At 44.2% G+C, this 15955-nt stretch overlaps 1 protein-coding gene across 1 annotated transcript in view; it reads right to left on the bottom strand.

The window, feature by feature from the left end:
- The window catches only part of HNF4A (hepatocyte nuclear factor 4 alpha), a 78605-nt gene extending 65294 nt beyond the window's left edge, over positions 1-13311 (bottom strand). Inside the window, exon 1 of the mRNA XM_028735075.2 lies at positions 13167-13311. Coding sequence (XP_028590908.2) covers positions 13167-13215 — 49 coding nt within the window. The 5' untranslated portion in view covers positions 13216-13311. The remainder of the gene's footprint in view (positions 1-13166) is intronic.
- Positions 13312-15955: the final 2644 nt, after the last annotated feature.

Raw genomic sequence — 15955 nt, forward strand, 5'->3', positions numbered from 1 at the left:
ATCGCCCCCTAGTGACAAGTCATTGAATCCAAGTAACTTTCCCTTTTCCATGAAAGGCGACTTCAAACTGCAGGTACAGGACAGAGCCATCCCACAGTTTCCTCTTATGATAAACTCGGGGATGTACAAAATATGCACAAAGCATGTCAGATGCGAAGACGGTCTGCAAGTATGTGAGACTCAATATAGCCCTGAGTCTTTCCTGCTTGTTGCTCACATGTTTATGGAGAACATAGTAGGTTTTTTAAAAAGTAAATCCTTAATAGCATGCGTGTTATAAGTGTGTGGTTTTTTTCCACCAGATGCCCGTGCACAAAAAGCATAAACAAGCTGCTCTCAAGTCCTACTTATCAGTGTTAGAAAGCAGTCATGAATCTCTGTTGTATCACATTTGCAATCGTAAAGCCTCTTACACTTGTTGTCTTGAGCTGCTGTGATGTCATGGAATGTTCACAAGTATTTAAAGTGCTCAGGGAACAATCTATTGGAATATTCATTGTTATTTTGAGGAAGGAAAGGGAATGCCAGTTTTGTCTGGAGAGATTCTTTGTAGGCCATGGGGAGGATAGCAAAGAGCCCCCAGACAGTAAGGAATCTAAAAAGTCATTGAGTGGTGCTGAATTTTACATATAAATTTTAACTGGCCAGCCAATTCTTTGGCTACAGACTGGTACAACATATTCAGTACTGCTGTTAATTGAGTTTAGGTTTTTTTCTGTGAGCACAGGAAGCTGCCAGGGCCCTTTTTCACACATAACGCTAAGCCAAAGCATGGCTCAACGAATGTTCAGGCTCCCACAGCGGAGATTGTGACCGCTTTACTCCTCCTCTGGTCATGCTGCTTCTGCACTGAACTCAGCTATGCTTTGGCTTAGCATGTTGTCTGAACTTGGCTCTCTCAGACAAACCACAAACTAGAAGCCAGGGGTAGGCAACCTAAGGCCACAAGCGGCCCACGGGGGTCGTTTAACCAGCCCACAAGCCACCCCCAAACCGAGCCGCCCGCTCAGCAAGTCCCCACGCGCTGTGCTAAACTGGCGCAGCGTGTTACGGGGACTCGCTTCCACAGATGCCGGAAATTGTGGGTGCGCGCACTCACACGTGCGAGCAATCTTGCCCACTGAGGGATCTCCACTGTAAACCTTGCCACATGTTCCCATGTTGGCAGAACAGGACACACTGCCCCCTGTTCACCAAGAAAGGAGAAGTTCAGGTTTGACCTGAATGTAACCTAGTGAGACTTCCATCATCATCATCATCATCATCATCATCATCATCATCATCATCATTATTCTGCCCTTTGTCTAAAGATCTCAGGGCAGCGTTCAGCACATTACAAAACATCCATAATAAAAACCTGTCCATTAGTCTGGAGTCCCAATGGATATTGGAGGTTTACTGCTCTACATAGATTTCTTCCCCCAGCAAGCAGAAGTAAAATCAATTATGCAAACACACACACAAAAACAACAACCCACAAATTAGCTGAACACCTCATTTAGATCACAGAGATGGGCTTTTCCTGGTAAAGAATTTTGGTTTTCTCTCGCCACACATCACTGAATAGGTCCAGCTGCCATTTTCTCTTACATCCCCTGCATCCCAATTCAGGAAAGCAGTTTTGAAAATGGACCAAGGAAGAAAAGGGATTAACGGACTATGAGCCTATTCACCCCAGAGTCATGGGTTCAAGCTAGCTCCACATTGGGCAAAAGATTCCTGCATTGCAGGGGGCTGGACTAGATGACCCTCATGTTCCCTTCCAACTCTGCAATTCCACGATTCTATGGAACATCATTCCTCCTCTTTAATCGGCCCTGCATTTTAAAAGTCTGCTCCAAATGACAGCCAATGCCATGGGGTATATTTGCTGTGGGAAGAGATTGCAGCTACACCCAACGAGATATGCAAGGCACTCAGACATGACACGTGCTTACAAATCTCTTGTCGTGGAGATATAATTTTCCAAAGACTGTAAGCAGAAGTTGGTGACTGATTAGCAACTGCACATGGAGTCAGTCTTGGGAGGAAGGTGGCCGGTAGGCCCCAGCCGACAGTCTCCATCAGGAGCTTGGGGCTTTGAGCCATAAACCCGGTGAACCAATCTGTGGCGGGTGTCATTTATGTGTCGGCAAACACTCTTAGCGAGGTCTAGTTATTGATTTGGACAGTATAAAAAGGCTGTTGTGCCACTTGTTCAGGTTTGCGCAGGTTTTATGACTCTTGTTCTGAGGAGTGTCAATCTGTTTGGTTTTGCCTTATTCCCTCAGGTCTCTTGTTGACATTGGCTGAGCTAAGTGGTGTGTATCCACGCCACTCCAGGAAGCCAAATGTTTGGCTGCCTTGTGCTCTGCCTCGGCTTCTCCATCCTCCCAATTCCTTGGAGGTTACCTGCTGTGTGACACACCCAGTCCCCAACCTCAGGTTTTCCGGGCGGAAGGTGGGTGAAAGGTACATTTCCTTCAGAGTATGAAATGGTTACTCATTCTAGGCATTCAATCAATGAGAACTGATCAATGGAAGAAACAGAGGCTTTATTAGACCCGGGTCATGGAACATCAGGATGGCAAAATCCCGGGAGACAAGCAAGGTCAGCAGCAGCAGCAGTGAAGCAAAAGAAGGAAGAGGAGAAGCAAGGCAAGGCAGAGACTAGGGAAGGACGCATTTTCTTACAGATTTTTCCGACCTGTGAATAGCATGACTACTTTTTAGTAGTTTCTCAGGATTTGAATGTCTGTGAGCAGGGTAAAATATTCGCCCATTTGGAGAGATGGCAGAGGGCATTGCCCTCACTCTGAGCTGGCTTCAAGGTGTCATCAAATCTGTTTGATTCAAGTAGCTAGCCGTGTTGGTCTGCCATAGTCAAAATAAATTAAATTGATTCTAGTTAAAGACTCTTCCTAAAAATCTAAAAACTCCCTTAGAAGAATCAAGTCTTCAAAAAAGTAATATGATCTAAGAAAGTCTTTAAAAGAAGCCTTCCAAAAGAGTTTAAAAATTATAATGTAGCACCTTAGAGACCAACTGAGTAGTTTTAGGTATGAGCTTTCGTGTGCATGCTGAAGAGTCTTTTTAACTATCTTCTAAAAGAATTGTTTTAATCAAATCTGTTTGGTTACGCGATGTCGCTAGAGCAAAAGAACTGCACTGATTGGTAAACAAAGAGACAAAGAGTGAAGAGAGGCAAAAAAGGGAAAAGGGAGGGGATGAGAAGGTGCCGTCAAGGCATATTTTGGAACCCCTGAGAACCCACATTTTCACATGTGAACATACAGTACGGTCCTAGCAGAGACTGAGTAAAGAGAAAACAGGTGCTGGACAGGACCAGGATCAGCAAAGCATCTCCTCATTACTCAGAGACAAGACAACAACCCTGATGTGAACACTTTTTGTTGATGCTAGACCTTGCAAGATGACCTGCTATGGTCTGCTGATACTGCACAAGAGGCTTCTTTTACTGGTACTTGGCGGAGGGGCCCTGCACAGAGTGACTTCTTCCCTGGCCTTCCTCCAGTTTCACGTTAAAGTGATTCAAGTCCTAACAGAATGGCTGTTTTGCTGGGAATCTTAGGTGAGATACCCATATAGTGGTAGTTGCCCCCAGTTCCAGTCACCACACAGAGGCAGCTTAAGTTCCCAAATAGTTTACTGCTGCAGAAGAACAGGCTTCAGTATTCCAGTTCTGGATGCTGATATATACAAACAGCTTGTAGGCTTTGTAGATACACATATATGTATATACAAGTACAAAACATTTCATAGAATCTTAGAGTTGGAAGGGACACCAAGGGTCATCTAGTCCAGGGGTCAGCAACCTAAGGCCCATGAGCCAGAAGCAGCCCGCAGACGTCATTTGACCAGCCGACGAGCCACCCCCGAATCAAGCTGGCGCAGCACTGGCGCAGCACGGGGACTTACTTCCATGGTGCCGAAAATCGTATCTGTGCAGGCGCAGGCACTGAAAGTTGCGTCTGCGCATGCACAGATACCGAAAATCACAGGCGGGTGCACGATCCGGTCCTTGGAGGGATCTCCGTGGGACCAATCCGGCCCAGGCAAGATAAACCCCTGATCTAGTCCAACCCCCTGCAATGAAAGGAATCTCAGCTAAAGCACCCACGACAGAAGGCCATCCAACCTCTGTTTAAAAACCTCCAAGGAAGGAGAGTCCACCACCTCTCATGGGAGTCTGTTCCACTGCCAAACATCTCTTACTGTCAGAAAGTTTTTCCGAATGTTTAGTCGGAATCTCCTTTCTTGCAACTTGAAGCCATTGGTTTGAGTCCTACCCTCCAGAGCAGGAGAAAACCGTACGCCGGCTCCCTCTCCCATGTGACAGCCCTTAAGATATTTGAAGATGGCTATCATATCTCTTCTCAGTTTACTGTTTTCCAGGCTAAACATACCCAGCTCCTTCAAGCGTTCCTCATAGGGTTTAGTTTCCAGACACTTGATCATCTGGGTTGCCCTCCTCTCCACACGTTCCAGCTTGTCAACATCCATCTTAAATTGTGGTGCCCAGAACTGGACACAGTATTCCAAGCATGGTCTGAATATGACAGAATAGAGTGGTACTATTACTCTATTACTTCCCTTGATCCTGGTCACTGTACTTCTGTTGATGCAGCCTAGAACAGCATTAGCTTTTTTTGCTGCTGCATCACACTGTTGACTCATGTTAAGCTTGTGGTCCACCAAGACCCCTAGATCCTTTTCACATGTACTGCTAGTAAGTCAGTTGGAAGGGACCCTGTTGCTCCCGTAACTCAAGACGCAACACACACTCCAACTCATGGATTGACCCTAACACATAGACAAAGAACCCAGCACGCCAATGAGCTGAAGTGCCTTCATCACTTATATAGAAGACACTGGCTGTTGCCCCATAGCAACTGGCTTGGCTCACATGCACCTGTTGGCTCCTCTCATACATGGGACCATTTGTACTTGTGAAGGAAATCAACCCTTTCCTCTATGTCCAGTTCCTCCAGGGGCGAGCAAACCTTTTCAGCAGGGGGACGGTCCAGTGTCCCTCAGACCTTGTGGGGGGCTGGACTATATTTTGAAAAAAAGGAGTACAAATTCCTATGCCCCACAAATAACTCAGAGATGCTTTTTAAATAAAAGCACACATCCTACTCATGTAAAAACACCAGGCAGGCCCCACAAATAACCCAGGGATGCATTTTAAATAAAAAGACACATTCTACTCATGTAAAAACACGCTGATTCCCGGACTGTCTGTGGGCCGGATTTAGAAGGCGATTGGGCCGGATTCGGCCCCTGGGCCTTACCCCTGCTCCAGTCTATTTGACAGCCGTTAATGGTTTTTGCAATTATACAGATGAGCTCTTTCAACTGTTGATAAAGGGAACCTTTCTATGCCAGCTTCATCACCGTGCACCCAATTAGTTGCTCAAAACAATTGGTATCTTGGATTAGGCTGGAGGTCCATGAAAACTCAGTGCCAGACAAGCTTGCAAGCAGGACAGGACGGATATAGCCATCTCCCATTATTGTTGCCAGCATCTCACACTCCGAGAAACAAGTTGGACCTGCGACAATTTGTTGTGGTGTTCAATTCTTTGTTCATAGTGCCAACCCAGCAGCCACACCATCTTCAGGATACTCCGTTCTTTCCACCCTCCCTTCTAGCTATTCAACACTACTCAGTAAGCATTTGTTGGCCACTGAACATGCTTAGTCCTCAATGACCTTTTTGGGGCTAGCCCATCCTTTAAGGTTTCCCCGAAGCCTGCTGATAACTCTCTCTTGTGCTTGGATGGTGCTGTTTGGGCTACCTAAGGATCTGTATATGGAGATGAGTTTGCTATTAACCTAAATCATGATACTATTTCTGAAGATGAGGGGCTCAGTTGTAGTGGTCAAGACTTTGATAGGCATATCCTCCTTGAATTTGCCTCATCTGAGAGAATGACATCCACAGCAATGGCCACAACATCATCCTATGTCCCACCAACACTACATCAAACAGGGAGATTTTGACATGAGGATAGTGTTTTGAAACAAACCACATCCCATGTGGATTCTGATGTGGTACAGTCCTGTGAGAGGATTGTACCATGTGCACCACCACATATTTGAATGAGCAGAAATAGAAGGGAAATAAATGGGAGGGGGGGACTGCAAAGAGAATTAACTACACAGTAAATACAAGTTTTCTGATATATGCCTCCCTCATTAAACATAGTACCTTAAAACTGCAGCAGCTCTTATAATTTCTTCGAGATACTGATCTTGCACACTTTATCGCTACACCAAGCTCTCTGTGCTTGGCAGATGCATTGTTGCTGCACTGATAAACATCTGCAATTAAGGATCAATTGTATCATTGGTTTTCAAAAGGACCCTTCCTAACAGGGTCACCATTTGTTTTGAAGTTCCCAAAATTACTGAGTACTATAAAGGAGCTATCCTTCCTGTGCCATTTGTGTATGTACCTGTGGATTAACCTGTAGCAGGCACTGTATAAGGACTTTATTGACAATCGCTGTGGGATTAGCAGCGTTTACCCAGCGCTTGGGTTGTGGCAAGTGGGAAGGACATGTCTAATCCCCATCTCCTTGTGTTGCTTGCTCTCTTTCCCTGAAGCATGCAGATTACTGCTGAAAACCACACTGTGTGAGAGACGCTGAACACAACATGGTGGGATTTGTCCTCATTGTTTATGTCCCCCTCCACCCAAAGCATTTGAATAGCTTGCAAATCTTGTGATAGCCTTGCAAAATCCACAATGCCACCGCCACACACACACACACCCCACAACAACAAAAGTTACTAGGCCAAGAACATTTTACTTTAGGATTTGCTCCTGGCAAACAAGCCAGGCAACTCTTTTGCCATAAACAAACCAGCATCTCTCTTGGGTAGGGCAGTCATTTGATTACACCATTGCTTCCCCACACATCCATTTGAAAGTCAACTCACACTTGTTACTCTGCAGCAAAGCGTGTTGAGCAATAAATGTGGTTTGAGTTGTGAGCTAGATACATGGCAAAGGCACCCTTTGACCCCTTTCACAATGGATCCAGTCAGTCCATGTCCCCAGAATACCAACATAGTTGTGTGAATTAGCTGGGGATAGAGAGTGAGAAAGGCAAAAGTGATGAACATATGCTTCTGCCTTCAGAATATGAGAAGAGCTGAATCAAAGCAAGGATGTATCTAGACCAACATCTGTTTTCTCATAGCAGCCGATTAGATGCCTGTGAGAAGCTCACTTGCCCTCTTCCACTGTTTCTCCCCAGCAACACGTAGTCTAAATTATACCCTCCTTGTCCATCAAGCTTGGTATTGCCATCTCCTCTGACTTGCAGTGATTCTTTGGGTTCATCTGAGATTCTTTCAGCTGGAGTTGCTGAGGATTGAACTTGGGACCTTTTTGAAGAAAAACACGTGCTCTGCCACTGAGTTATTGCTCTTCTTCATATGGGTTTTTGGTGTTAACATGGGTTTTATGGTCTGTTGCTGCTGCTGCTTTGCATCCTGGGGCAATTAGCAATGTCTGTCTTGCAGCTGCTCAGAAATTGGTTCCTCAATAGGACTCTGAAGAGTTCAGCCTGACATTAGCTCATGCAGAACAGAGAGGTTCCTTAATCCTTTTCCAAATTCCACTTGGCTTTAGGACTTATGGAGTCCCTGAATCCATCCTCTGTTTTCCTTCGTCTTCTGTTTGGATAACTTTGTAACCTAGCTATTTAGAAGGACTGCCCTTCCCTCTGCCAACAGTCGGTTGCTCTTCTGCATTTGCTCCCATTTCCTCTTTGTTGTTTCCTCCCTCTAAATCTTTAGACTCTGCTAGACTTGGCAGGCTTTTTCTCGTGGCCAACATTTAAACAAGAAAAGTCTGGGGAGGAAAGCGCACCCTTTGTTTAATCACTTAAAACAGATGGGGAAGACGTGGCTGGCTGGTGGCGCGCAAAGCAGTCATTCTTCCCCAATCCAGCAGATAGAAATGACATCTGCCTTCTGAAGAGAGCATGTTTCCATCTGGGGTGGCAGCTAGATTCAGAACATGCACCTTAAACATACCCTCCAAGTGTCCTGATTTTCCAGGGACAGTCCTGGAATTATGAAAGCTATCCTGGCTTCTGATTTTACCCTGGAATGTCCCTATTTCCCCTGCCAGTGCTGCCACCGCCAAACTCATGGAGGAAGATGTGCTTGTTCTGAATGGCGGCAGCTGTGAGGGAGCATCCCAGTGCCTCTCCATGGCTGCTGCCACTGCTTCCTGCCTCTTCCCTTGGGCAGCTTGTAGCAGCTGCTGGAGCACAGGTGAGGAGGAGGAGAGGCTGCCACAGCCATTGCCCAGTCCTGTGCGCCCTGCCAGCTCTGAGGGGCAGACAGAGATCGGGAAGAAAGTGGGAGCAGAGTGGAGCGCAAGGAGTCGTTTTTATGCTTTGTGCATCTGGATCTAACCATGTCCCTTTCTAAAATTTATTTTTTGGTGTGCGTTTTTCTTTTCATAAACCAAAGAATAAAATTAAATGAAATTGGGATTGAGGGATTTTCTCAGGACGGTGGAAGGCATATGTGGTGTGTCCCATTGGGGAAGTGGTGGTGGAAATGCTCAGGGGAAGGGGACAAAAAATGGGGGCGGGGTCAAGGAGCATCAGTTGGGTGGGGGGAATGAGAAATGTTCCTATTTTCATCTGAGGAATTTTGGAGGGTATGACTTAAAGAGATGTGCAGAATGCACGACTACAGCAGGTGCAATTTCCTCTCCCATGCAGTGCACTAAGTGAAAAATCCGCATGCGCAAAACCTTTCCCTTCCACGCACCCATTAAAGCTACAGTAACTCAGCCCGACATTGAGCCAGCTCTTTGCTTCATGGGCCACCCCTTGTCTCTCCTGCAATCCAGGTTTAGAGCCAGTTCGGAAACCGGTGACGATACCACTTAATTAATGGTGCTTCAGCCCCAGCAAATCATTTTTATGTTGAAGCTGGCGGACAACTGCTTCCTTTAATTCAAAGAGAAGTGGACATGGTGACCTGACCATTTATTATTTCACAGATCATTCAGGTGTTTGCAGCAGCCACAGCCAAATGGACTTAAAAACAAGGCTGATGCTGTCAGAATGTGTCTATAACTGAGGATCCATTCCACTCATATAAAATGCACGCAATGTTAAAGTCCGCAGGCCCTGACACCTTCAGTTGACAGAGACTTCCTGCTACTTGATGTAAAATTTCTCTGCCTGGTCACCTAGATGCAATTAACCTCTCCAGTATTGGAGTCTGGTCTGTTAACCCCTTTATGTCTTAGCATCCTAATTTGAGGGAATCAACAGTAGCATATTAGCTGACATTCAGTTGCTGCTGCTTTGTTTTATTGGTAGTGTCTCGTACATTTATTGGTTTTGCTAATTTAGTGAACGTTGCTCTAGCTTAACTTAAGCCTATTAATTTTGATGGGTCAACTGTGAGTAGAATTTAGATGGAGATTTGGTTTCTGTGCTGGGCAGGGAAGAAGGGGTTTCTCCTTCCCTCACTAGGGATGGATAAATCTGTCAATTTTGGTTTCTCTCCATTTTTCATTTTTCCACTATTCAGTTCTTCACATTTCCACATCATAATGCAATTTTTAAACAATTATCCTGAAAATTAATTAGCTTTTTAGTGCACACTTCTTTCAATATACACATTTTTTATGAAATAGTGCCTAATGCACATATTTTTGCCAGCATTTCCCTCTAATACACTACATTTTTAATGTTCTTTTTCACTGTTGTTATATGTGCTTTTATACGGTTTCCTTGAATGCGTGGATTTTTGTAAACATATGGTTGGAGAACTGCATTGAAAAATTCAGAAAGGTGTGAATTTTGAAGGAAAGATTCATTCCTGTTCACATATTGTTTGGGGACGTGCAAATTAGGTAGATTTCCATAGAAATGTGAACCAAACCTAATTACTCTCCAGCATAAAAGAGCAGTGGAGTAGCAGAGGATGGACAGAATATTCCATCGCTTTTCCAACCAACCAACCAACCAACCAGCCACTCAACTCACCTAAATGAAATTCATCTGCTGATCAGCCGAGTGGTTTAAAATAAGACTGACTCCTTATAGACATCTTAACAGGCTGAATAAAGCAGGATTGCAAATAAAAAATTCATAATTCAAACCTATGCTGAGTGATCAATGCAAGCTTTCGTCATAGCTAAGTAACTGCTCCTTCATATAACTGAAGATAAAATGCTTATGCATTTACAGAACATGGGGTTTATAGCACTAAATATCAGGAAGTCTCTCTGTATAGTACAGTGGTACCTCTGGATGCAAACAGGATTCGTTCTGGAGCCCCGTTTGCATCCTGAGCAGAACGCAACCCGCGTCTGCACGCGTGCGCAGGTCCTGATTCGCCGCTTCTGCGCATGACATCATTTTGAACGTATGCACGAGCGGCGAAACCCAGAAGTAACCCGTTCCATTACTTCCGGGTCGCTGCGGAACGCAACCTGAAAACTCTCAACCTGAAGCTACTTTAACCCAAGGTATGTCTGTATATGCATTCACAAAATGCTGGGAATGACCTTGCCTGCAGGTTTGCCAGAACCTTTAACGTCTTTGAGTCCCTACACCTCTGTAACAAGACTGTTGAGATCTACAGCAGACAATCTACAGCAGACATGACCTTTTGAACCCATGGAAGGTGTGACTTTTTAATCTGCCTCTGCTAACTTCCACCTGCGTTGCGCCAGACTGAGTTGGTTGTGTACATGTCATTGCTGATACCATCCCCTGAATTTGGTGGAAGTCAGATTTGGGTGCTGGGTTGCAGCCGTAGCTTTTCCATGTGGTTGCAATCTGGTATCAAAACTGAGTCTGTGCTCTTAAGCATGCAATAAGCATGCGTATGATCACCAGCTTAACCTATGAGTGAAATCGAGGGCTGGCTAACAAAACAAAACAAAACCACAGCTCCTGCAGGAAAGCACGATCAAATTAATATGGATCAGGCAATGCCTATTGTTGAAGTAAGGTTTTTTTTTTGCATTGCACAGAACTCAGCCTCCAGCTGGAAGTCTGGATGCTTTAACTGTGGTCTGCCTACTCTACTGTTATGGTGAATTCAAAATAACACTCCATCCATGTTGAATCTTGTGTATATTTCTTTTAGCTCATCACAACAATCACCCTTAAATCCTCAGTAAATGATCTTTAAAACTTTGGGAGCCAGTATGGCGTCCTGGAGAGTGCTGGACCAGAACTGGGGCGACCCAGGATCAAATCCACACCCACAAAGCTGGGTGACATTAATACCATCACTGTAGCTCATCATAATTTACTTCATAAAGTTGCTGTGGAAATTAAAAGGGAGAGGGAAAAGAATCATGCATACTACCTTGACCTCCTTGAAGGAAAGATCATTACCAGCTTGTCATTATAAGAACTAGTGTGTAACTTAAAAATAAGTGCCTGGGTTTGCTTGTTTCCTCTTCCCTCCTCATCCTTTTTTTCTTTTGTGTGGTGTCTTTTAGATTGTAAAACTTGTAAGCAGTAACTATTTTGTTTTCATTGATCTTATGTTAAGGTCACTACTCTGGGTGCTCTGTGGTTGAAGTGTTTCTATACTCAAGCCTGGAAATAAAGAAAAGTGTGCATCTGTGGGGGAAAACATGCAAGAGTCAATTTTGAAATACCTAGAGTTTTGTTCTGCACTTTCCCTTAAGAGATATTCTGTGTTAGGGGTAGCCTGGCCAGGCCTCAATGGCTTAGTTTCTCAGGCCTTCAAGTTTCAGGACCCAATGAACCAACTGCTCATTTGGGTGTGTTGAATTTTTCAACTTTCAAATTCCCCAAATGAGGGGTGCTAAAAAGTTGTAGCATGACTTGGGAATTCAAAAGATAATTTGGTTAAATTAATGTAGCTTAGTTATATTAAAATTTGACTAAAATTGCATAGAAAACGTTAAAAATGATTGTGAAGTACTCACAGTTGTATTAGATTTTATTTCCTTATTTTTTTTAGCAGTACCTGACATTTTCAGAAGGTAAAACTAAAATACTTTGTTTTCCGAAAGTAGCTTATGTGCTTCTTCATCAAACCTAGACTTTCCAAGCTAAATCCCGTCCAGCTACAAAAATAATATCAGATTTGAATTCCTCACACCCCAAACTGTATATTTAAGACCAGTTTCAAACTGTATATTTAAGACCAGTTTCAATCCATCTGATAAAAGGGATTTTCACCTAGATTACGTTCTGGTATGAGCTGCAAACACAGGATGTTGTCTGCAGACATAGGAAAATATGCTGAGAGAATATTATGCATGTGCTGTATTTGAAACAAACCCACCAGCGCCGCAATGTTGGTAGATGCTTTTCTAGCTCATGGATATATGACTGTGGTGTTTCTATTTTACCACCACTAAAATTATTTTCCATGCATACAAATATGGGGATCGCCAACTCAGTTCTGCAAAATGCAATTGGGGGAGCGGGACTTTGGCCCAAGGTCCTGAGAACACGTCATGCCCCTCCAGAAAGTATCCCTAACTGGAGATATCTACTGAAAGGTTTCTACCTTTATGCTGACAGAACTTACAAAGGAGTCTTAGAGCTATCTCACTAGAACCCAGCTGCCTCCCATTCATGAACTAAACTTGTGTCAACTAAAATATCTCTTGGTGTTACTATGTTCAGCCACTTTGCAAAGCTTTGTGAGCGATGGATCTGGGTCAAGTCCTTCTGTTTAGTATCAATTTCCACTCTTCCCTTGGAAACCTCGTTTCTCTCTCACGCATCAGACTGCACAAAGAACAAGGAAAGAGCCTCCTTTTCCGGTTTGCACGTTAAAGGCTCTCCCAGGCCAGCAGTTTGAATCAGGACATTTCAGCCTGAAAACTTTTGCTCACACACGTAAAAGAAAAGAGAGAGAGAGAGAGAGGTTGTTTTCTTTTTTTTAGGAAGGGTAATTTCTGACTGAAGACGACACAATAACCTGAGGGGAAGCACGTTACAATGAAACACACCGCGTGGTTAAAGCGTTTAGGGGAGGGGGGGAATAAGGCTCCCCAGATCGACAATGTGTGACTGGCATGCCCTCACCATACACAACGCTGCCCATAATCTCTCAGCCTCTCTTAAGGCTCTCTCTCATCAGCAACAAGGAAAGAAGATGGTAACCTGTGTACTTACCATATGGCGCCTCCATCTTAGCACTTAGCTGTGCGATTACATTGACCATTTCTCATCAGTATAATTCTGGAGAAAACGGAGAAAGTGTAAAATTACAAGAAAAGCTGGGTGAAGGAGGCGGGCGGAAGGGTGAGCAAACCTGCCTCCTCTGTTATCTTATTGATTCGCTTAATCAGGCCTAATGTGGGTGGAGATGTTAAATAGTAACCAAGCTCATATGGAAACCAACCTGCAAGGTGCCGTCTGCCACGGTAGCTATAGTAACTGCTTCCAAGCTTGAAACTCAAACATGACTTTATGGCACACTTTTGGGACTCCTACCGACACCTGGTTTCAGGCCTTGGGTGACCCCATTGCCGGGCGATTGCTTTCCTTCTTATTCCTCCAAGACAAGAGGCTAAAGGGAAGTCGCCCCGGAGCCTGGCAAGGCAGAGAACTCTCCTTTGGGAGCTGTGAACTAGGTCAGTTTCACAGCTGCAGAGACACGGGGCATTTATTGCCCTCGCCAAGCAAACACAGAGAACAAAGGCTTTGTGTCTGTGCGTGCACGCGCTTGAGGCCCTGCACGCCATCATTGTTGATGTGCCGTGCGTACATACCCAGGTGTACATTTGATTATATGTAAAAGCATAGAGGGTTGTGTATTAATTCATAGCAGCATACATGTATAGTGTAAATAGATAGATCAGGGTGTGTAGTAAATGTGTGTGGTTGAGGATAGGCATTTCTAAGGACCGGGGCTTATGTGTAGGTGTATGTACATTCTATATATATTTATTTTAAAGTATAAAGTGACCTTTACTCAGGCTCCCGAAGGAGATTACATCAAAACAGGATAATTAAAAAATGCAAATGACACACATGTACCAAATAATAATAATAATACCCCCCCAGTAAACTATAGCAGCAGGGGAAATAATTTAAACTCGAGAATAAAAATGTCTTTGCGTGGTGCCGAAAGGATAGCAAAGTTGGTGCCAAACAAATAAAACAAAATTAAAAACTCGTACAAAAGTTAAATCCCAAAGGAATGCCAAATGGTTAGGGCAGTCACAACTGTGGATTAGCTAAGACCTGGGGATGCTTTTGCACTGACAGTTATACAAAGATTTACTGGTGGAACTCTGGATCCACTCTTATTGTTGTATGTTCCATACTTGACAAGTCGTGTTCCTGGTGTTAAATTATTCCCACTGGAAGATTCAATTTCAGTATACTGCTTTTATTTTGGGGGGTGCATGAAAAATACAGCATAGATGACAATTTGTTCTCTCCTTCAGGGCAAACAAGTTTGGGTTAAGGTGGCCATTTAGGGTGTCACCAAAAAAGAGGAAATGCATCACACACACCCACACCCAAAAATGACAAAGATTTGCATAAAATTTGTATATGCTGATCTATACAATGTGTATATAATAGTGGGGAGTGCCTGGCACTGCCTAGGAATTACTTAGAAACCCAAAAATATTGTGATTTTTTAAATGGATATGGCAATTTATGAGTTTGAACCCATCACGCCAAGCATTGGGCAAAGTCATGTTTCGGTTCACCATCTTGATTCAAAATGGTGCCTGGCGTCCAAACATCAATGGAGACAGCTGTCCCCACCTCAGGAACCCTTCTGCTGAGTTTGATGACAATATCTCTGGAGGCAGCTGAACCTACGCCAAAGTCATGTTTCAGTTTGCCATCTTGATTCAAAATGGTATCCGACATCCAAATGTCAACAATGACTGCCACCCACAACTCATGCCGAGTTTGGCGGCGATATCTTGTGAGGTGACAAAACTTTGCGAGAACAGACAAGCCAACAAGCAGACCAATTACCAAAGTATACAGTAGATAAGAATTTGGAAATATTTGCTAATTACTACAAATCAAATATAAGTGCAATATATCTTGTGAAAGTTGGGCAGTCTGTAACACATGTGCTGCATCCCTCCCCTCTGTCTCTGACCCTCCACCTGCATCCGGTTCCTGTTGGGTTCCTTACAAGGGAATTTAGGCCTTTTGTTGAAAATGGTCCCCCTACAACATTTTTCATGGTGTGCTCTCCCTGGTATCAGTACAGATTATGGGTGGTCTTTAAATATTTTTAATAATAAACAAGCGCATATATCAATTACTGCTGAGATGGAACCACAATTGTGAGGCCTGAGGAGATTATGATGATGCGTCCTCAGCTGTTGCTGTTGGTTATGGACTACTTGTGACATCACAAAAGCCTGAGTGGATATAAAGGTGGGCCTGTTCCTCTACCCTAGCAGAACACAGCAGACAACAGCTGCGACCTTCAGCACTGCCTGGTTTTCTTCTACTTGGAGAACAAGAAGTGGCAGATGGACAGAGGCAGTGGAATGCTATGGAGTGAGAGTAAGGCAAGCTTACTTGTTGAGCAGGATCGTAGCTTGAAGATGGCTGATACCCACAATTGGAAGCTGGCTGGTGTCTAGTAATGGACCTAGCAGAAGCTGGCAAATGTTGGTAGGTAGAAGCCGGTGGAGTTCACATTAGTGAACCAGCGGGTGCCACAAGGTTGAAGCAGGCTGACGCTTGTGGATGTAAGCTGGTTGACATTCATCTTTTGAAGCTGGTTGATAGAAGCCGGTGGATATATGTGGGGCATAAATGTGAATGGAGAGTGAAAGATGAGTGAAGATGTCCGTTGGCATTCTTCATGGATGTTGGTGGATGTCTGCTTGTGTGTATGAATGGGAGGTTTCAAACGTGGTTCAGGCGAATGTAGGGGGGAAGTGGGGCACATTGATACACGGGGCACATTGATACAA

Source organism: Podarcis muralis, chromosome 5 (genome assembly GCF_964188315.1).
Source record: "Podarcis muralis chromosome 5, rPodMur119.hap1.1, whole genome shotgun sequence".
Taxonomy (NCBI): Eukaryota; Metazoa; Chordata; class Lepidosauria; order Squamata; family Lacertidae; genus Podarcis; species Podarcis muralis.